Below are 21,215 nucleotides of genomic sequence, written 5' to 3'. Positions count from 1 at the left end.
CAGCCCGCCCCCTGGTGGGCTGAGCTGGCCTCTCTCTCTCTCTCTCTCTCTCTCTCTCTCTCTCTCTCTCAAATAAATAAATAAATAAAATTAAAAAAAAAAAAAGAACTGGTGTGGACACCAGGATGGGGAGAAGTCTCTGCTAGTCTCTGCCCTGAGCAGGGCAGTATTGGGAGAAATTCAACAAAACAGCAGGACTGGCACCAGGAAGTCACTGAAGTCAGCTGAGCACCTCACGAAAAGTTTTGGAAACTCTCTCCAGAACTGTTGAAAAAGGAGGTGGTCACATGTCCAGGGAAGGCACACATGGATGAGCAGTCTGTCCCAGTGAAGCAAAGCCAAGGTAGCTGGACCAACTTTCAACAGCCCAGCAGAAAGGGCCCTTCACCTGACTGCCTCCCTCTATGGCCACTCGGACCACGCTTCCTTCACCTCTAATGTCCCCTCCCCTGCCAACCAAGTGACCCACAACAATTCTTAAACCCCTTCCTCCCTACTTCCAAGTGCAGTTTTTCTTTTTCCTTTTCTCCCCCCCCCCCCAGTACCAGGGATTGAACTCCGGAACTTATTCTACTGAACTATCTCCCAACACTCCCAAATGTTTTCCACATGAAAGTATTTTTTCTTAGTTTTTACTCCCTCCCAAAAGAAACTCCCTCCTAGTGCCACTTCTGGAGAATCCATGAAGCCCAGAGCACTCTTCCCAGGCAGCCAAGCTACAGAGCAAATGGAGCTCACACACACTGCCCCTGCACACAGCCCCGCCCACCCCTGTCAAGAGCTGGGTCACAGGCAAGGAAATGACCTGTTCTATCTCCCTTTCTTGTGTTAGGAAGCAGAGACTCTAGTCCCAAAGGGCACTTGTGACAGCAGCTGGACTCGAGGCCCGGGGAGCCCACAGAGGAGCAGAAAGGGGGAGTGAACTACAGTCGGCTACTGAGGACAAGTAGGGTCAGGGGAGTTCAAGAGGAGGAGCAGAATCCAAAGCTAAATGCATTTGGGCTAAAATCCTATCCTCCTCAATAAGGTCAGGGGCTGGAACTGCAGCAAGAACCAGGAGGGCTGGGCTACAGTAGATTTGGGGACGATTTGGAGGCTGAGACCGACTGAGGAGCCCATGGACTCTATGTGCTGAGAATGTTTCAGAATGGGAATGAGAGAAGTGAAGACTCCTTCCTGGAGGCACAGGTAGGATGCTGTCCGACCTTGAAACGGCTGATGAGGTTATGTCGAGTCAGCAACTCAAAAACAATGGTCTTCAGGGCGTGTTCATCTGCTGCCCGGTTCAAGGAAAAGACATCAAAGCACCAGAGATCCAGGTTCTGTGGAGAAACAATGGACTAGGCAAGGGAGCACCCTTTGGTGCTACAGTTAGATTTCAAGAAGGACTTTCCAGGGATTACAGAGACTTAGGAAGTAGGACCACAAAAGGTGGTGGAGTTGGCCTCTTTCTGCCCAGATATCTCTCAGTATAGGAGAGATAAGAAGACAAGGGTTTGCCCATAGAGTGGGCAAAAGTTGTTTTACATAACATGAGAAAACAGTTAAAGGGAAGGTAAAAAATCACACCAAAAACAGAGCCCAGAAGCCTCAATGGCTATTCCAACCCCAAATTTCACCTCTTTTCCAAAAACCCAAGGATCACCTTGAGACAGTTGTGGACTGCAGTAGAATAGGTGGGGCCCACAGAGGTATATGTTCTCCGGAACATCCTGAGAGAGGGGAAGGCAAAGAAATGAGGTGTAAAGTCCTGGGAAGAAGGATCTGTCCAAATGGAGCAACGGGGATGCATCACAGGCATACAGGATCCTGAAAGACCAGGGTGCTAGGGAAAGAGGGGTCATGGCAAGAGGGAAAGGGAGGCTGAATGTGCAAACCTCACCGTTCCACGAAGATCCCAGCCTGCACAGCATGTACAATGCTTCGGAACTTGGGCTTCTCCTCTGCGCGGCGGCCTTTGGCTCGGGTTTGCTGGGTGAAGGTGGACGCCAGCCAGTCCCGCACCTCTGAAGGCACAGCATCAGACCGCAGCTCCTGGAGCTCATCCTCTGTGTCCAAGATTTGCCTGAGGCCCGGGGAGGAATGAGTACATCTTACCTAGTGACTCTCAAGCCAGCTCCAGGTCTCAGGCCGTCCCTCTCCTTTCCTTTGCTATTTGTTTATATTTCTATATCATTAGCTAGCAATTCCAAGGATGAAGTAGCTCACTTATAGGAGCAGGAAGTGTCTGACTAAGGAAGTGTTCATGAAAGAAAAGGAACATCTTTGCCATAGGTACAACAGAACAATCCAACAAAAACAACTACGTACATGAAATTTTAAACTTTCTAGTAACTACACTAAAGTTTAAAAATGTGAAACTTTAAAAAATAAAAATGTGAAGCTTGTTTTATGATAAATTTTATTTAAACTAAAACCTCCAAAATATTACTTCAGTGTAAATCAACATAAAATATGCTAATGACTTTTTACATTCTTTTTTCTAAAACTTTGGAATCCAACGTGATGTACTTATACATTGCATTTCACCCTCACCAGCACTCAACGGCCAGGTGTAATTGGTGGCTACTGTGCTGAGCAGCACGGAGAGGTCTTCCACACGGGGAAGGGGAAGATCAGATGAGCTAGAGGGCCTCTTCCAACTCTAAGGCCCTCTCCCACCTTTCCTTCTCTCCCTGCCTTCTCTCTCTCATTTTCTGGTGCCAGGGGCTGACCCTAGGTCCCACAAATGCTAGGGAAACGCTCTACTGCTGAACTATACCCCTCCTTCGTGTTATCTGTGTTTGTCTTTATCTCTGCATCCCTGTCTCTTCTTCTCTTTATCTCTGCCACTAGCTCAGTGTGACCCAGTCACCTCTCTCTTCTTGGCTGTCTTTGTCTCCCGTCCCTCGCCTCCAGCTTTCCATCTCACTCCCCCTCTCTGAAGCCTTTCTTCTCAGGTGTGTGGGTGTTGCTCACCGAGTCTCATCGATGTAGACGGCCTCCAGCAGAGAAGCTGTGTACTCCAGGTTTTTCTTCAGCTCCTCAATGTTTACCTCTCCATTCTCCAACTGCTTCACCATGTAGCGCAGCCTGCAGGGTGTGGATAAGACATTCTGCTCGGATGCTGCTACCTTGTCACAGAGCCTACTAATAGGGTGTATTTTACAGCGACACCCTCAGTCACCCATAAATTGTTAATAATTCTAAAATTAATGATAACAGCAAGTAATGTTTTTCATCTTGGGCCAAGGCTACTGCCAGTATTAAGTGAATCTATCACCAAACTTTAACCTCAGACTTTCCTGACTCTACCACGCCCAGCCCTTTCAGCCAGTATTTTCTGCAAACTCTTGTTTAAACTGCTTGCCTAGGCTGAGCAGAAGTACGCAGGAACAAGTCCCTATGGTGATGTTTTGGGGATGATTTCTTTCATATATGAATGAGAGCTGAAACTGCTTATTTCTCCTAGTGAAGAGGGCTTTGAAGAGCAATCAAAATAGCCCCCAGGAGTCTTTCATTGTCTCTTGGTCAAGACAGGGAGGAAGGGAACATGTCTACAGCCCTCTGTCCCTGGCAGGGATGGCAAACAGCACAGAACAAAGACCAAGCTGAATGCTTTCGCCTGGCCTCACTCCACACAGGCAGAGCTAATGGATTATGATTCCAGAATCCATCAACCAGGACAAAGCTGGGTTAACCCCTGGCTCCCCGGTCACGTGTCAGAGAGAAGCCTAGGCAGGTTATTAGGCCTATCTTGGCCCAGCCAGAGCATCTCGCATGGCACAAGTGATCTGATAAAGCCAGGGCGCACACTGACTGGATGCTTTGCCTCAAGGGATGATTCCCCCCATGTTTGGCCCACATGAATTCCAGGGTCAGCGACTGAGAGGTTCAAGTCTGGCGAGTCCAGCCCAGGCAGTAAAAACCACACAGGCTCTCTAGCTTTAGGTGGCAATTTTGAAGAAAGAAATAAAACATTCCTTCCCTCCTTAGCCCTGCCCCACCCCACCTAAAACAACACTGGAGTGAAATGGTAGCCATTGCAATTCCCACTGAGAGGGGCTTCAAAAACCCAAGGTCACCTTATGAGTCAGAGAGGAAAAGAGCATGAGTCAGGGACCAGAGGCTGAAATTAGCATCAATTCCCAGGGATGCCAGGGAGGGAGGACAGCAGCATTCCTGAACAGAAGCAGCTTTAGAATCCTGGGGTCGCAGCAACTTTGGAATAGGGACGCCCGAAATAGCCAGCCCCAGGAAGTAATCACCAGCCAACTCTCACCTCAAGGCCCAGCAGTTCTGGCCAACATGTCTGAGAGCAAATGGGGCAGAAGGGAAAGAGGTAAAAACGGGAGGAGGAGGGAGTTGGAGATGATGCTGCAGCCTCTGCCAGTGGGCTATCTTCAAATCTCACTTCCAGCTTCCCTGCTGCACTGTTTCCATGTGGAAACAGCGGGTTGCCTCATGAGAAGGAGGGCGGGCTTACTAACACTCAGTCCCAGCTCCAGCTTCATTAGGGAGGAGGACTAGAGAGAGGCTAGATGTCACAAAAGGCTTTCCCAGCTAAAGAGCTAGAAAGGGGCTGCCAGCCAGCACCTTCCAGAATAGACTAGAGATCACGAACAAAGAGGTACATGCTGCGTCCAGGACCCAGGCACAAGCCAGGGCTTCCCTCTCCTACAGCAGTTATTCCTAATGGCCAGAGTCCTGGAAGCTAGGGGCACACAACCCAAAAAGGAAGGCCTCTACTTCTCTCTGTGGTTCTGTCTGTCCCGAAGTCCCACTTCTACTTTAACCTACTTTACTCAGCCCTCTTACAACCAAAACTCTTGTCTCCAGGGGCCAAGGTCCACCACAGCTCTCCAGTCTCCTTCTAGACCTACCTCTTACAACACACATCTGAGCACTGACTCCCAAGTGAACAGCCACACCCACGGGTGCTCATTTGCATGTATTTGCATAATCACTAAGGATGCTGCCAGCTCTACATTTTGAAAAGTGCTTCTCCTACATTATCTCATTTTATCCTCACAATGGGCCTGTGAGCAGGGAGATACAGAAGGAAATGCTAACTCCATTTCCAGCGCAAAAACCCCAGCACCAGAGGCACTTTTGCAAAGCGTACTGCGCAGCAAAGTCTAGAAAGCTGGAACCCCACATTCAAAGCTATCAACATCTGCTGTGAGCCTCTGAGCAAGTCACTAACTCTTAGTCAGTATTTATTAAAACATGGCCTGGAGACTCCCAGAATCAAAACTGCCTTAAACACATGTTAAACATTAGATTCTACCTTGCTGCACACCTGCTGGATCAGGATTTCTGAGGAGACGCTCCGGGAATGTACATTCTTAAACACCCCAAATGATTCTAATCCATTCTAGAGTTTGAGAGCTTTTAGAATGTCAATTTCCTCATCTGTGAAATGGTAAAGATAATAACAAATCCGCTTCATAAGGCTATTAAGAGGATTAAAGGGGGCTGGCAAGATAGCTCAGCAGACTAAGCTCCTGCTTAGGCAAGCACTCGAAGCTGAGTTTGATCCCCAGTACTATATGCTGTCCTGGCCCCACTACCAGGTGCACTGAGGCAACCAGAGACCAGGGATGGTGGCACATGCTTGTAATCTCAGTGCTGGGGAGGCTGAAAACAGGAGGATTACTACAAGTCCAAGCTGTGTAGTGAGACCCTGTACCAAATACATATATATACATATATATATATATATATGTATATATTTTTTTTTTCGGAACCAGGGATTGAATGCAGGCCCTTGCACTTGCCAGGTAAGCGCTTATTCTACTGAGCCATCTCCCCAGCCCCTACATAAATTTTAAAAAGAGGATTAAATGAAATATTGTATGCAAACAGCCTGACACAAGCAAAAGCTTTGTTTTCCATAAACATGATCGGAATAGGAAACTAACTAGCCCTGTACTGACGCCACCCAGCTCACACCACGCTCCCTTCAAACTCAGCAAGCACCTACATACCCTGTCACTCTAAATCCACTTGGAAAAGAGGAAGCCTAGTTCAAAGGCAGGTAATTAGGAAGCCTTCTAATGAAAGAGATAAAATAATTATGATAATTATCATCCCTCTTTTGTAATCTGATTCTCACATAACCTTTTAAGGGGCTAAATCACTTGTCCAAGATCATCCAACTTGTCAGTCCTATCAATCTCAGTCAGCTTGGTCAGGCCCACAGCTCACACTAATGGGACCCATTTATACGTCCAAACAATAAAGATGTCAGAGCAGAACAACTGTAATCTTGTGGAAAGAGGCTGAAAGCATTCCCCAGAGCTTCTTCAGCCTCAGCCAGTCCAACTATGAAAGATGACAAGCACCTGGGTGGCACTGACGTAATTGCTGTACCTTGACCTCCGTACACAGAGCAACAGTGTGTACTCAGAGAGCATTCAACAAATAAGAAACAGGAAAAACTCTGTCACCATAGCTCACAGGTGACACCCCCAAGCCAGAGCTTCTAAGACTCTCACAGTGAGTCTAGAAGAAGAATAAAATCACAGGTTGACTTGAAACACACGACTCCTTCCACTTGAACTCCAAGCTCCTCCTCCTCTTGCCTCTAGATCTCATCCAGGAGCTCTTGTATAGCTTTTGTCGCAATCTGAACTAAACATGATCTGGATGTTACTGGGAGGAGGGGGTAAAGAGAAGAGGGAAAATTAAAGAATAAATTTGACCAAGAATGAATCCAAGAACAGGAGCTGGACTCAAACAGCTGAAAGGACACAGATGCTAAACCGCACCCTCCTAAAGTCAAACACATACACAGTACTTGCTGGCCAGCAGGCCCTTTTTTTCCAAAGCCTTTCAATAAGGATCTCCTCAGATCCAGCCAAAGCCCACACCACATTGTTCTGCAGGAAGTCCTTCTCCCCACCCATATCAATTTGAATCCAGCCCTTTGGCAGGCCCTCTGAGAACCAGCCATGGGGATGGTCCCTTTCCCTGTAGGACAAGATGCTCAGCACAGTCCAATCCTCAACCAGCCCCATGGAAAACTGGAACCTTCCTCTAATACTACTATTTTCACCCTTACTACTACCACCATTTTCTCCTTTACCTTCAGTTCCTGTGTGAAGGAAAAGCCTCAGGTCTCCTCACCTGGGAGGCCCAAGCCTTTCCTAGCTCAAGGCGGCCAACTGAAAGAATCTGGGCACTAACACCCAGAGAAGCCCAGCTTCCCCAGCCCCCAGCAACCCAATTCTGTGCATCATCACATGGCTCCTGTTCTCAGGGTTTCCAAAGCCCTTGCTACTACTTCCAGCACCTACCCTCCCCCCCCAAAAAAGAAGGTGACTATAAGTAGGAGGCTTAGGATGAAACAAGTCCAAGCTAGGGGACTTGGAATAAAGAGTTCTATTTCTAGCTTGAGTTCTTAAGAAAGATAAAGAAATTTTAAAGGTATGTAAAGTACTAAAGATGCTGTGGGGCCCAGAGAGATAGCTCAGCAGACCAAGCACCTGCTGAGGCAAGCGCAGGGAAAGGGGTTCAATCCCACCCCACAGGGTGCACTGAGCCAGCCACCAAGACTGAGCATGGTGGTACACACCTATAATCCCAGCACTGGGAAGGCTGAAAATAGGAGGCTCACTATGAGTCCAAGCTGCAAAATGAGATCCAGTACTGAATACATTTTTTTAAAAACTAAAGATACTGGAGACTAGGAAGGAGAGAAGGAAGAGAACCCCCGCTACCACACCTACCATAGTTCAGAGAAAGTGATAAAAAGAAAAAGAGATGGACATGGAAGAATAAAGTGAAGGAGAGGTGGGTGGAGTAAGAAGTGCACAGGCACACATACACACACAACATATGGGGACAGTCAAGTTCTGACTGTCCATTAAACTCCTTGTAGATCCATGACCACTCTGTCCTCTCTTCCTCCCCTCTTCTTACCTTCTCCCTGGCACCTACCTGAGAATGGGGCCCTGCAGATGGCTCCTCTGAACAGGAACAGGATGTGCCATGAGAACCAAAGATTTCTACTCCAGAGAATCAAAACACTGGGACCTGGGGACCTGGGCCCCCCACAGGAAAACAATTCCCTCTTGATCTCCCAACTTCCTCCTGTAGGTCTCAGTAGAACTGAGCATCTGACCAGAAAGCACTTTGGGAAGTAGAACTGGAAGAACGTGGCTAAACGGAGAAACGAGAGAAGAGGCAGAGACCCAGCCTACAGGAACTGGGTGAGAGGCTGCGGGAAAAGTTTCACATCTGAATCAGACTGAAAACAAGAATCTGTTGTCAGAAGAATCCCAGAAAGGACAGAAATAGCCTAGGCCAGCCCCTTGCTCTGAGGAGGTGGGGCTCCTCTTTGAGAACAAGAGGTTAGCAGGAGGCTTTAGGACACAGGGACAAGCAACCATCCTGAATCTGTCACCAAGAAGTCTGGCACGCCAGGGGAAAGGGCTGTACTCAAGCCCTGCCCCACCACCAGGGCTGAGATTTGCATTCCTCTTGTCTTTTCTCTGAAACCATTCTTCAAAACGATCTTTAACCTTTCTGAAAGAACTGAAGGGAAAGGGGGAGACTTCCTCCCGGAGAAGATTTAGAAACTGTTGGGGAGGGGCTTGCTGAAGTTAGGAGTCAGGAGGTGTTTCTCCAGAGAGGGCTCCTCAGGGAAGCAGGGGTCCTCACCTCCAAATAGCGAGTAAAAGACCGGAGGTCTTGTTCATAAAGACCAAGAAGCTGCACAAAATACTTCAGCATTCCCAACCTCAGGTTTCTTATCTGTGAAATGGAGATTGGTGGGAAACTGTGAACTAGAGAAAGGTCAATCCAGCCCAGAGGCGGAGAAGTGATGGGCTGGCACAGGAGGAGGCAAAGGCACCTGGAGACCAGGATTCCTTCTTCCACCTCTAGACTTTGTTCCCTCTCTTTCCGGTTAGGGAAAAAAGAAGCTGGCCTCCACCAGGCGAAGTGGACGTGCGCACACAGCACCAGCCGCCTCCCGATTGGCTGTGGGATGACGTCACCAATACAAGTGCATTGGGGCTGCGATTGGTCAGCTGAGTGGTAAGGCGGGGCTAAGAGGAAGGCAGAGAGAAGCCTAAAGCTGCAGCAAGAGTTCCGGGCGCCTGTAGTTCCCTCAGTCTAGGATTTAGGGCAGGGGGTGATGTGAAAACGAAGAAAAGGACTCACGGGGATGAGTACAGCAGGAGAAAGAGAAAAAAGAAACAGGCCAAGAGTTGGGATTTTATGATGGGAAGTCGTCCCTCTCAAAAGCAGAGGGAAATTAAAATACATTGTCACTGTGCCAAAACCCAGAAAGATTTTAAACAATTCAAGTTTAGGAACCTGCTGTTTCTCCGCTCAGCTAGCACTGGAACAAGTGCAAGAGGGATTCCACAATAGTGAGAGCTTGGAGGTTAAAGACTTCTGAGTTGTTTTCTACTAAACTGGTGGCTTTGAGGCAGGGCTGCTGCAGACTGTAGAAAGAAACCCACTCTCTCTGTGCCCTAACCCTCCAGCCACTCCACAACACCGGAAGCTGGCTGATTGTTTTCAGAAAGGACCAGACCCAACGTCAGAGCCAGAGTCGTTAGAGATGCAGAACTGCCAGCCAGGATCACTTGGCTTGTCATCTGGACAAGCTGCCCAGAGGGGTGGGGGTGACAGTGGGCCAGGTGGTAGACAGGTGCACACAACCTGGAACATCAAGTGCCAGCTCTTGCTCCCTTGTTCCCTACTGTAGGCCCTGCTACTCCAGCCCCAAACCTCCTACTGAAAGGTAGCAATTTCTTTCATCAACTAGAAAAGTTAGGAGAGGATGTCTAGTCTAGAGAGATGTCATTCTTCACTCTCCTGCCCAATAAGTTAGTTGGAAAATGACTGCCTAGCACATCGCCCCACATACACAGGCTACATTACTCACTCTCACCTCTTACTATTAACAGATCCTAGTAAGAAGGGCTATGGGTCAGCTGCCATTCCTTCCTGGGGAAAACATTTCACACCCCACACATTCATGCACCTGCCACATACTACCTGTGTCTGAGATCAGGAGACAGTCCTAGCTGGGAGCAGGACTTAGCTATGAAGGAACCAGCAAAGGGGATAGTATAAATTTTCCATTAGTCCTTAAATGTAGTTTAAAAATAGAAAGAAGCCCACCCATCATAACGGTTCCCGCCCCTGCCCATGCCCAGGTTTTCCCACTCTGTACTGAGGAGGCAGTTTTGAGGCAACAAATGGAGGACAGGAGACTCTGCCTCTGGTCAATGAAGAATAGAGGAGCAGCAACAGGGACAGGGGACATGTGTCAGAGAAGGGATTAACTGGCTGATCTCAAGGCTCCAAAGTCCCAGAAATTAAAAGAGCCAAATTCTAAATCCTATAAAGAGGATATCAATTAAAATCAGGAGAATTCCACCTAAACTTTCTCACTACACATAACCTCTGAGCTCTAGTTTCCTTTTCTCAAGGGGGTAAATAAAATTTTCACAAGGACTTGATGAGATATTATATATGAGAGCATTTTGAGTATTGTAAAATAATGCATGAAAGCAAAGGATTATTATTTAGTCTGATTCTTAAGTTATCTTAGCAAATACCACTGAAAGTTCTTTACAAACAAAGCACCCTTGTAGGCAGAGTGCATTTCTTTATCCAGACCCCCCTGGACTATTAGAGGAAAAGCTCCAGGCTCTCTGTCACCACCACTGAAGACATCTAGGGCTTCTCTCTGGCTTCTGACTCCACAGGGGCCAGAGAGACAGTGTAAGTAGAGGCCAGCAATTATGCAGAGCATGGTGCTCCAGAAACCAAAAACAACCAGCCCTCTACCTCACCCGAGCATTTCTGTCCCCCTGACTTCCCATTGCTATATGAGCAGCCCCAGTTCTGGCAGCTGGCTGGGCAGAGTGGCGGGGGTGGCTCCAGAGATAAAAATAGCCCCCCTGGTGGCAGAGCTGGGGTGCCATTCTGGAAGGCAGCAGGCCTCAGGTTGACATGGCAGCAGTGGTGAGAGATCTCTAAGGCACTGGACAAAGGAGCTGGGAAACAGTGGGGAAAGGACAAGGCCAGGAGAATACAGGAAGGTTAGGGAGGAGGGGGGAGTTACTAAGAAGGCAGGGAAGGAAGGAGATTTGGAAGGTACTACAGGAGCGAGTCGGAAAATACTGAGGGAGGAGGTATTAAGGGGGAGACTGTTTTCCTCCCTGCCTGTCTGAAAGCAGCTCTCCCTCTGCCTCCTAGCCAGAAACTGTTTCCAACAGGTGTTCCTAGCAACAGCCCAGTACAGCTCAGATCACATGAGAAAGGGAGTAATCTAAACAGTGGGAGCTTGAGCCCAGACTAAAAAGGACCCTGCTGTTCCAGTGCCCAGACCCACACACAAACAAATCACCTCTCCCTCAGACTTCAGCCCTGGAGACAGGGAGGAACTCAGAAAGGTGGGCAAGAACATCAGAGGACAGCAAGAGGGAAAGGATGCTCCCAGGCCCCAGTGCAAAAGAACTCTTTCTCCAGTTTGCTTGTCCATGCTATTTAATTCTGCTCATTTACCACCTCCACACGGACCACCCTGCTGGCCCTCCAAACCATATCTCAACAGATGTTCCCAGCAGATGCCCTGCTTCCCGCATGCCTGCAGATGGAAGAGGCAGCCTGGGATGGGAAAGTGAATTGGAAACTTGGTGAGGAATGACCACAGGTACAGTGGGGCAACCATAGATTATGGGTCAGCAAAATCTGAATCTGCTTCCAACACTGCCTGCATCATGCCAACCATCTGTGGGCATCAGTTTCCTTCTCTGTAACCCTTTATGGCTCTCAGGTTTAGGATGTGGGAATGAAGCAGTAGGGAAGAAGGCTGCCAGGGTCTTGATTCGTAGATTCCAGAGTTCAGCCTCTCTGACTAGCTCACTGATTCTCCCAAGTCAGCTCTAACCTGATCTTAAAAGAATAAGGTTGCTTTCCTTTTTACCAGAGGAAGGGCACATTCTCACCTCCAAGAATTTCCCAGGAAGTCCTTCTGCATATCTATCTCTAATCCATCTTGCTGCAATCAAAACAACAGCTAACTTTGTTGGCACTTAAAAGGAAAACATTGGTATATATGTATTTGTTTATTTATTTATGCCAGGAATCAAACTCACAACTTCGTGCTTGCCAGGCAGGCACTGTGCCTGCTGAATTATATCCCTGGCTTAAAAGGAAGAGAGAAGGGGAGAGAATGGGAGGGACAAAGACATCTTTGGGGTGAGATTACTGCAGTTTGATTTACTATGTATTTTTCAGGTTGGAATTTCTAACGCTTGGTAGAGAGTCAGTTAGGGTTTAGGAGCTTGGGAACACAGCTGGCATTTGTACTTACTCAGCCCAGGCCCCAAGAAGTTTCCAAACAAGGTGGGTATAGAAGAGAAAACTAAGGAGAAGGTGCCAAGCCAGATTTGCAGGAGCTGATAAACAGGGGAGCAGGAACCCAAGGACAGGCCTGAGACACTTCTGTGCTTCCCTCCTTCCTTCTTTCATGTCCAGGTCCTGCCTGCATCCCCGCCCCAGCAAGCCAAGCTCCTCTCCTCTCCTAAGTGGTGCCAATACCAGCTGGCAGCCTAATCACCCTACTGCAGCCTCCACATTATTTGCAAATCTGACTCTCTGTTGCAACTGTAGAATCAGACGCCCTGAGAGGCTGGCTTTAGCCAACATTATCCCCTGAAATGCACCCTTTCTGACTTTTCCCAGCCCCACATTCCCGGGCCTCTCCCTGGATATACCCCAGCTCTTTTCCCACCAACCCTGCTTCTCTACGAAAACCCCAGTGCAGCTCCCTCGGAGGATTTCTGCCAGGGCTGGAGTGCTAAAGTGGAATCCTAACCTGCTGCTTGCTTCCCAGATGAGGCTAAGCCCCACAGATGCAGCGGGAGCTGAGGGACAGGAGCAGCAGCAGGGCTTGGGGACGAGGGCAGAAGGGCAAGCATTGGCACTGGGAACAGCCCTGCAGGGCACAGATAGCAGCTCGGTGTTCTGCTTTTCCCTGCTGGGCAGCCCTTCTTCCCTCCTCATGTCCCACCGTGCCCTTTCCTAGGATTCTCTCCCAGATCACTTGGGCCATCTAGTTTTCCTCCCTCAGCAGGGAGTCTCATTATTTACCTACTTACAGTCTCCCTGGCTGTCTCACCTCCACCCTACATGCTGCCCCGGTTTTGTGCCTCTTTCTCTGCTGCTGTCCTGAAGGGAGTTGAAAAATAGCTACTCAACTTCCATACCTGAGAAAAATCAGCCCCTTGAGATTCAATGGCAATTACTTGGCTTCCTCCCTGGAGGATCTGAGTGGATGAGGTCACTAAGAAGACCAAAGAAAGGCCTTGCAGAAGATAGGAGTTGAGGCTGGCTGGACTCCTAAGAAGGTCCCAAAGGGTCCCCCCAGCAACACACCATCACCACAGCAACACCTGGGGGCGGGGAGGGCATCCCTGGGATTTTCTGACTCCTGGCCAAGATGGGGAAGAGTAGGAGGCAGAAAACCAGAATGGAAGGTGAAGTCAAAGGAAAGAGAGAGGAGGAGGGCCAAGAAAGAAGACCAAAATGGAGCCCAGCAGACTGGAGCCTACAAAAGAAAGCCAAAGAAATATAGAGGCAGGGGAGGCAAGGGCAGAGGAGAGGATGCAGAAGCAATAAAGGAAGAAGAGGGGCCAGTGAGATAACTCAGTGGACTAAAGCATTTGGTGAGCAAGCTTAGGCAGGCATAGGGACCACAATTTGATCCTGAGCACCACATGCCGCACCAGCCCCACCGCCTGGGTGGGTTGAGCCAGCCACAAAGTCCAGGCATAGTTGTGCATGCCTGTAATCCCAGGACTGGGGAGGCTGAAAACAGGATCACTATGAGTCTGAACTGCATAGTGAGACCCTGCAACAACCAAATACATCTAAGTAAATAAAATAAAGGAAGAAGAAAGGAAACAGCATAGCAGAGATGGAGACAAATCCTTAATGCTTTGTCTCAAAAGCAGGCAAAATATCTTTCTAAGATTACTTCATCACAGCCCATCACTAAAGGGCAGGAGAGAAAAAAAGAGAGCCAGGGATGTATCTCAGTGGCATGGCTCCTGCCTGGCAAGTGCAAGGTACTGAGTTCGATTCCCAATACCAAAAAAGAAATAGAAAAAAAAAAAAAAACAGTGGGAATGCTTGCAACAAAGTAAATGGATTCCAGGAAGGCTCTAGGCACAGGGCAGGTAGAAAAGGTCTAGAGATGCCCAGGCTGTGGTCTGACTGAGCCTCTCACCAGCTTGCCACTTCATTCCCAACTTCCTTTACCTTCTTCTGGGCAAAAATGACAAATGCAACCTAAAATGTGGAATGTTCTATGTCCTTTTCCACCCTACCTACTAAGGTCCTTGGACATGCTGCTGTTTGAGTTCTAACAGACATTTAGAGACTGTCTAAAACAGGATGTGGCATACCTGATGAGACCCCTACCAAAGAGGAATTCCCCAGGGGTTACAGAACCCACTCGTGCGGGGACTCCCCACACTCGCCATCTCTTAGAACTACAAATAGTCCATTCACTTTTTTGACCACTGAGGCAAGAAGCTAAGGAATCCTTCTCCTTTCTTTTGACTTCAGGGGCCAATATGCTTCACAGACAGCCTCCTGCAGGCCTACCCCATCTTATTCCCTAAGTTCAGATCCCTCACTGCTTTCAGATAAACTCCATCTGCAAGACTCTTCCAAATAACATCCCAAACCCTGAAATTTGAACTTACTAGGTAATTCACATTCTTGCCTCTTGAATCTTCACCTTTCTCACTCGCTGAAGCCACGTCAAGCATTCATTCTCATTCTCCTCCTCTGCAAAGCAAGCTCTTCCATGATGACAGGTCCCTAGACTTTTTCATTTAAAAGTCCCTTCATGTGGATGATGTCAAAGAAAGAATTGATAAGCTGAGACTATATGACTGCAAGATCCACAGCTGGCAATCAGCACAGTGAAAATACAAACTCAAACTCCAGTCTCCAGTATTTTCTCTCTTCTTCCCCTGACATCACGCTGCCTCCAGGATTCCCCCCAGTCTGCCTATTCTGACCAGAAGGTGTTAAGATCTTTCTGTGCTCTGAATTTGATTGCTCTGTCTCCATCCATACCCCCGCTTCACCTTACCACAGGAATTTTCCACCTTCCCATTCCAGAGGTACTACGCAGTCTTTTGTCAAGCAAAGCTAATAGAGAAAATAGAGATGGAAAACTCGTGGGAGAGGGGTTATAAAAACCAGGAAGGAGAGATAACCTGTGCCATGGTTGGAAATGAAGGAGGAAGAGCTGGCGCATGGAGGACAGAATTGAACAACATCCCTCTAAGACCTGGGAGAAATAATTTTCCCTTTCCTGCAGGGGTCCACAGAGTCACAGTTTATCCTGCAATCTTCACAGCAACTCCCCAGTTACATACAGAGAAAAGAGGAAGACAATGATTTTCAAAGCTGGTAAGAGCCACACCAGATCACCCCATGGGCTATACACAAAATGAGGGCAAAAGATGGTGTAAATTAATGAGGCACCTGGTCTTGTCCCTCAGCTTTCTCCCCAGCCTTCTGGATTTCCTCCCAAAAAGTTGAGTGTGTCACAAATATATACTCAAGATCACATATAAATATTACCTCATCACCTACATACATATACATCAACATCATCTCATTCATACCCGGGATAATTTCAGATATTCAGGTAGGTGCATACCTTCCAATGCACTTATCATACATGACATTTATAAACATGACAACAAAAATGTATCACCATGGAGCTTTGCTTCCGGCACATACCTCAACCTTTATCCAGACACATGCGTATACATGTCAGACATTCACAATCTCATCCTAACATATCTTGTTCACACACTCCAGAGCTGTCATATCCTCTCTGTAACTCCTCCAATTCTGGGCTCTCTCCTGAGGTCCCCAAGCCCCACACCTTGTAAGCATCACCCACTCAGAAAGCAACATCATCTCCCCTTCCTCCACCTCCATTTCCTACCTCCTCCCTTTCTGAACAAAGATAGATACGTACCACAGAATCAGGGACAGAACTGGACTCTATGAGATAGATAGATAGATAGATAGATAGATAGATAGATAGATATTCTTTTGTTCATCCATTTTTTTAGCAGTAGTGTTTAGTACCCGTTACGCTCAAGGTACCATTCTGATGAAACAAAAATGAGAAAAAAAAATTGGGTCCGTTCTCCGAAGCTCAGCTATAATGACCTTGAACCACAGCACAGGACACTGAGGCTAAACCTTATGAGCCCTGAGTGTGAACCAAAGAGGCAGAAAAGAAAAAGGAACCATTGTCCCGAAAGAGAAAAATTCTATCTGTAAAATAAAAAAAAAAAAAAATTAAGAGAAACTAAAGCAGAGGAATGAGAGTGGTGCTTGCACTATCCTGGAAGAATGTATCTGTGCTTTCCCTGTATGTGTAACCCCCAATGTCAGAAACCCAGAATGGTAGAACTTTGCCAGTCATAGCAAAGTGAGAGGTAGGTTGCTTGTCCCACTCCCACTGCATAGAGTTGAACCAGATTCCAAGCATGGGAACAGGGGCCATATCCATTGTGTCCACATACGTAACACCAGTGTCCAGCATGCCCCTGGGGCCCACAGGGGCATTCTAATCACTGTTCAGTGAACGAATGAACTGAGGCAGCAAACCAGTCTCTCTCTGTTCATGGTTTTTCTTAATTCACAAAGACAAGAGAAAGCTCTCTACCTCTACTGACCCTCTCGCAATCTCCAAAGCCCTCTGGTCTCAGAAGACTGGGCAGCCAAGTCAAATCCTTCACCTCAGGGATAGAGATGCCGAAAATCATCATGACTAACCCAGCATCTCCAGACCACTCTGTCATGCCTCAGAGTTTGTGAGTCTGCTTAGTTAAGACAATTTTTCTGCAGGCCACAGGTGAAATCTCATAATTAGAGACTTTTTCTAGCTCATGTTCTCTAGTTTCTCAATTTATCCTTGACAGAGTCCTACTTTGGGAAACAGAAATCTTGCATGTTCCTCCAAAAAAGAAATAGCATTGCACAATGATATTAGTGGGGTTCTTTCACCCAGAGGTAAAAATTCCACACCTGGCTTCTAAAGAGAGTTCTGGATGTCCTAGATTAGAAATTAAAAGAGGAAGGAGAGAATGGGTATGTTGAGCAGGAGAATCAAGATAGATACATAGGTATTTCATCTTCCTTCATTTCATTTACTACCCAGCCCTGAAATAATCATGTCTGCTCCTATTTCCAGATCAAATAACCTCCTCCTACCATAGCCCATGAAGAGGAGGAAGGCTCTATTTCCATTTAAGGAAATTCCTCCTTTCTCACCTCTTTAGAAACCACCTGACTGAGAGAATTGGGGAACTCCTCCTAGCCAGCAAAAATCCTAAATCCTTTCCTTTCCCTTTGAATCTGATTGTCAAAGCCTCCCGATATTCAAACAAAACCAAATCCAGAAAATCATAAACTTGGGATTTATCTTGATATCAAAATCTTTTTCTGCTTGGAAAAAAAAATAGAATCTACTCTGGTGATTAATAATCAGAAGACAATACTTTTCTAGGTTAATTAGTACACGTAGCCTTTTAAGGACCAGATCTCTTCACTGAAGAGAGTGAAGAACAGAATGATCCAATCAATAAGATTAGTGACCCCTGTCCACTGCATAACCCCATCTCCATCCCCTCTTAAGCACTCTGGAGGAACAGCTGCCTCTACTCCCTTCTGTTCCTCTCCCTTCAATGCCTCCTTTATTTATTTATTTAATTACTTATTTGGTACAGGGTCTTATTATGCAGCTCAGACTCAGAGTGATCCTCCTGTCTCAGCCTCCCCAGCACTGGCATTACAGGTTTGCACCACTATGCCCAATTTCAGCATGCCCAGGGTTCTGGGACCAGCATGGCATGTGGTACCAGGGATCAAACCTAGGTCCTTGCACTTGCCAGGAAGGTGCTTAGACTGCTGAGCTACCTTCCCAGCCCCAATACTTCCTTTTAGGGATCCCCTTCCCTCTCCACTGAGCACCTGTTACACTAAAGGAAGAAATAGTGATGGATTTTCAGGAACAACTTTTGTTTTAAAAGGTAGGGGAGATAGTAAAGTTGGTAAAACCCACTCTTCTACATGGTACCGCTACCTGGAATGGAGGCCAGGCGAGGAGGATGTAATGAGCCAATACAACTGCAAGGAAGATGTCCTGAGACATCTTGAGTTCTCACATTCATCAGTCCCTTCTTTGCCTTTCAATCACTTCCTACCTGCCCCTCTCTCAGCTCAGTTACCATTAACAGAGCATCATTTTCCATCAAGAATCACTCAGTGCTCCTCCCAACAAAAAGCAATTCAATCCGGTTTCCATTTCTTCATCCCAGAACTCATTCCAAGGCTGCGCTTCATTGAGCCTGGCAAATTGCATTGGCCAGAAGCAGCAAGGAGGGATGGGGGGACTAGAGAGCACATTTGAATCCAAGCCTTGTTGTGCACAACACCTCTGTTCTCCCTAAGGGCTAAGCAGTAAGTACCTAGACCAGACCCACCTGCCCAACATAAAGATGTCCTCAGTGCAGGTAAAGTATTTAGAGAACATCACAACCGCACCCATCTCTTCATCTCCTACCCCTCTTCACCTTTTATTAGAACCCAGAAATAGAAGCTTCAACACTCAAGACTGAGGAGGATACTGGGAAGGAATAGGGGTTCAGGGGCCATGTTTACTGTTTCCACACTAAACAGCCAAGCTGTCCTAGCAGAGCCTCTTCCCTGAGGTTTTAGACAGTCATCTCACGGAGTGGAGCATCTTCCCTTGTTCATGATTAAGAATCAACAGACTGCAGCGATTATCGATGGCAGCTGAATGGGAGGTAAACATGATGCACGGTGTGTCTTGTCTTTGACCTAATCCTCTCCACCTCTGAGAAGCAAAAAGAAAAGTTGCCTGCCTTCCTAAAGAGCAGTGTATGGGACACCTGAGTTCTTCCTTCCCCTATTTATTCCTCTCTAAACCCCCCAGGTCGTGCAACAATAAGATGTATAAATGTGCTTGGAGATCCTGGTAGAGCCTATATAAACAAAAAGGCTTTGCTCAAGCCAATTACAGTACCTTGCTCCTGTCAGTCAGTCTTTCTTCTCTACCACCCACTCTTATAGCTCCCAGGTGGGGCTCCAACCCCCCCTCCTCCAGATTCCAGGTGTGTCCTTAATATGCAGAGTGAGTTCCCAGGCCCCTGGAGAGATGAGTGACTAAAGTATGGGGTACCTCCATCCCCATACTTGAACCCCTCTGCAGGGTTCAAGAAGCAGAAACTACCGATTCCAACCAAGATACCTCTAACAGCAGGTTGGCACAATTATCCCCATGCACTAAACCTGCAGTTAGCTGTGTGCCATCAGTCTACACACCTCTGTGACCCAGACGCTCGTGCTCACGTATGTGATTTGTCTCACATCTGCACAACCCTGCACATGGATACGTGTGAGTCAGCCTGGCACCTCCTGAACACTACCGGTCTGCAGCCCTGCCACACCGCGCATACTGTGCACTTCTCAGCTCTGCGTGTCACCCGAGGGTCCAGAGGCACAAGCACATCATTAGCTTTGTAACTCCTAAACCGGCTCCAACCAACCGGTTTGCTCAGCACATGTCTTGAACATGTGGCCTGGACACGCGTGTCACGGTCGTGTTTCCTCGCACCTGACAACGTGTGCCCAGGACAATTTACCAGCCTGGCTCCAGCTATTCCCCACCATTACACACACACACACACACACACACACACACACACACACACACCACGCGCGCTCCCAGCTCCCTGAGGTCCCTTCCCCCCATCTCCCGGCCTGGGACTCACAAAGACCGAAGCTTAATCCACATCTTCTTGCTGGGGGCTGACTTCAGCTCCAGGGGTGACGGGCAATCGGATTCCAGCATCTCTGGAGGGCTTCGGGGGGACAGCTCCATGCTCAACCACTGTCTAGGGAACAGAGGGAGAAGACAGGACCTCGGCTCAGTTTCAGCACGCGTCAAAGAGACCCCTGCCCCGCATTCCTGGCCCTTCCCACCTGCGGCTGGCGTGGACCAGCCAGGTCGGTGTCTCTAGGGTTGGCCTGAGCTAGCAGGGCTGCAGTTCCTGCGGCTGCTTGTCTCCCGCCGCCAGCCAAGCTCCGGGCTCCCGGTCCGAGCTCTCCGCGCCGCCGCCGCCGCCGCCGCGCGCTACCAGCGCCGCCTCCTCGCAGCTCTCCTCCTCCGCGGGCCGAGCCCCCTCCCTCTCCCCCCTCCCTGCTCCCGGGCCTGCCGGCGCGCCAGTCTCTCGCTCCGCGCAGCCACTCCTCCCCCTCCCGGAGGAGCGATTGGAAGCGGGGGCTCACGCAGCCCCAAGCGCCCCGGCCGCGAGCGCGCGCACCGGCCCGGCACGAGAAGCTGCTGCGTGCGCCCAGCGCGCGAGGACAGGAGTGCGTGTTCACCCAGAGCAACGCAGGCGGCCGGCAGCACTGCGGCGGGGGCGGGGTCCCCCGGTGTGTGCTAGGGTTCGTATGTGCAAATGCAGTTTCATACATCCACGTGTGCCCAGCTGTCCTTGTGTTCAGTGTGTGAGGGAGGGAGGGGGAGGAGCCCACCCTTTCCCTGCGGGACTCGGGCACGGGTTGGAGAAGCCGCCTACCATCAGAGCCCAGCAGGACCGAACCCACCCGTGCTCTCGTCTTGGAAGGGAAAAGTTCAGGGTCCTCTCCGAGCTGTGCTGGCACCCCACACCTCCCACCCCCTCACTTCATCTCCTGACCTGTCTCCGTCCTGTAGCCTGCCACGGGGTGCCTCTAATCACTGCCTGGTCGACAGGAATTTCTCTCAAGTTTAAAGCCTTGCAGGAAAGGCAGCCCACATCTTCCTTGACTACCTAATAACAGCATACGGCCAAGAAAACATTGCTGATGGATCCTTTCAACCCTGCCTGCAGTCGTTCCGGCTCATTTCCTCTTACTTGGTCTTCAGAAAGAAATCTAAGGCTAACGGCCCAGCACTAAATAACCTAGCTGCTTAATATGTGGAATCAGGGGATGGAACTGGAACTCAGAATGGAGACCATGGCAAAACCTCTTCAGCCAACTGCATCCTACCTGAGGCTCTTGCAGGGACCACCCCCTCTTTCTCAGTATTGTGCACCCCTAACGACCACCCACTTCCGCAGGGTGAAAACTTCCAAGTAAACTCCCAAGTG

The 21,215-nt window shown here is 48.6% G+C and overlaps 1 protein-coding gene across 1 annotated transcript in view; it reads right to left on the bottom strand.

Annotated features, from left to right (window-relative positions):
* The window catches only part of Pde1b (phosphodiesterase 1B), a 30,349-nt gene extending 10,167 nt beyond the window's left edge, over positions 1-20,182 (bottom strand). Inside the window, exons 1-6 of the mRNA XM_023722897.1 lie at positions 20,062-20,182; positions 19,851-19,973; positions 2,959-3,072; positions 1,883-2,065; positions 1,646-1,712; positions 1,206-1,322 (exon numbers count right to left, since the gene is read on the bottom strand). Of these exons, the coding sequence (XP_023578665.1) occupies positions 1,206-1,322; positions 1,646-1,712; positions 1,883-2,065; positions 2,959-3,072; positions 19,851-19,960 (591 nt within the window). The 5' untranslated portion in view covers positions 19,961-19,973; positions 20,062-20,182. The remainder of the gene's footprint in view (positions 1-1,205; positions 1,323-1,645; positions 1,713-1,882; positions 2,066-2,958; positions 3,073-19,850; positions 19,974-20,061) is intronic.
* Positions 20,183-21,215: the final 1,033 nt, after the last annotated feature.

The sequence above is a fragment of the Octodon degus genome, unplaced genomic scaffold (assembly GCF_000260255.1).
Source record: "Octodon degus isolate 3935 unplaced genomic scaffold, OctDeg1.0 scaffold00093, whole genome shotgun sequence".
Taxonomy (NCBI): Eukaryota; Metazoa; Chordata; class Mammalia; order Rodentia; family Octodontidae; genus Octodon; species Octodon degus.
The sequence above is the reverse complement of the archived record's forward strand: the minus strand, read 5'-3'. Positions and strand labels throughout refer to the sequence as shown.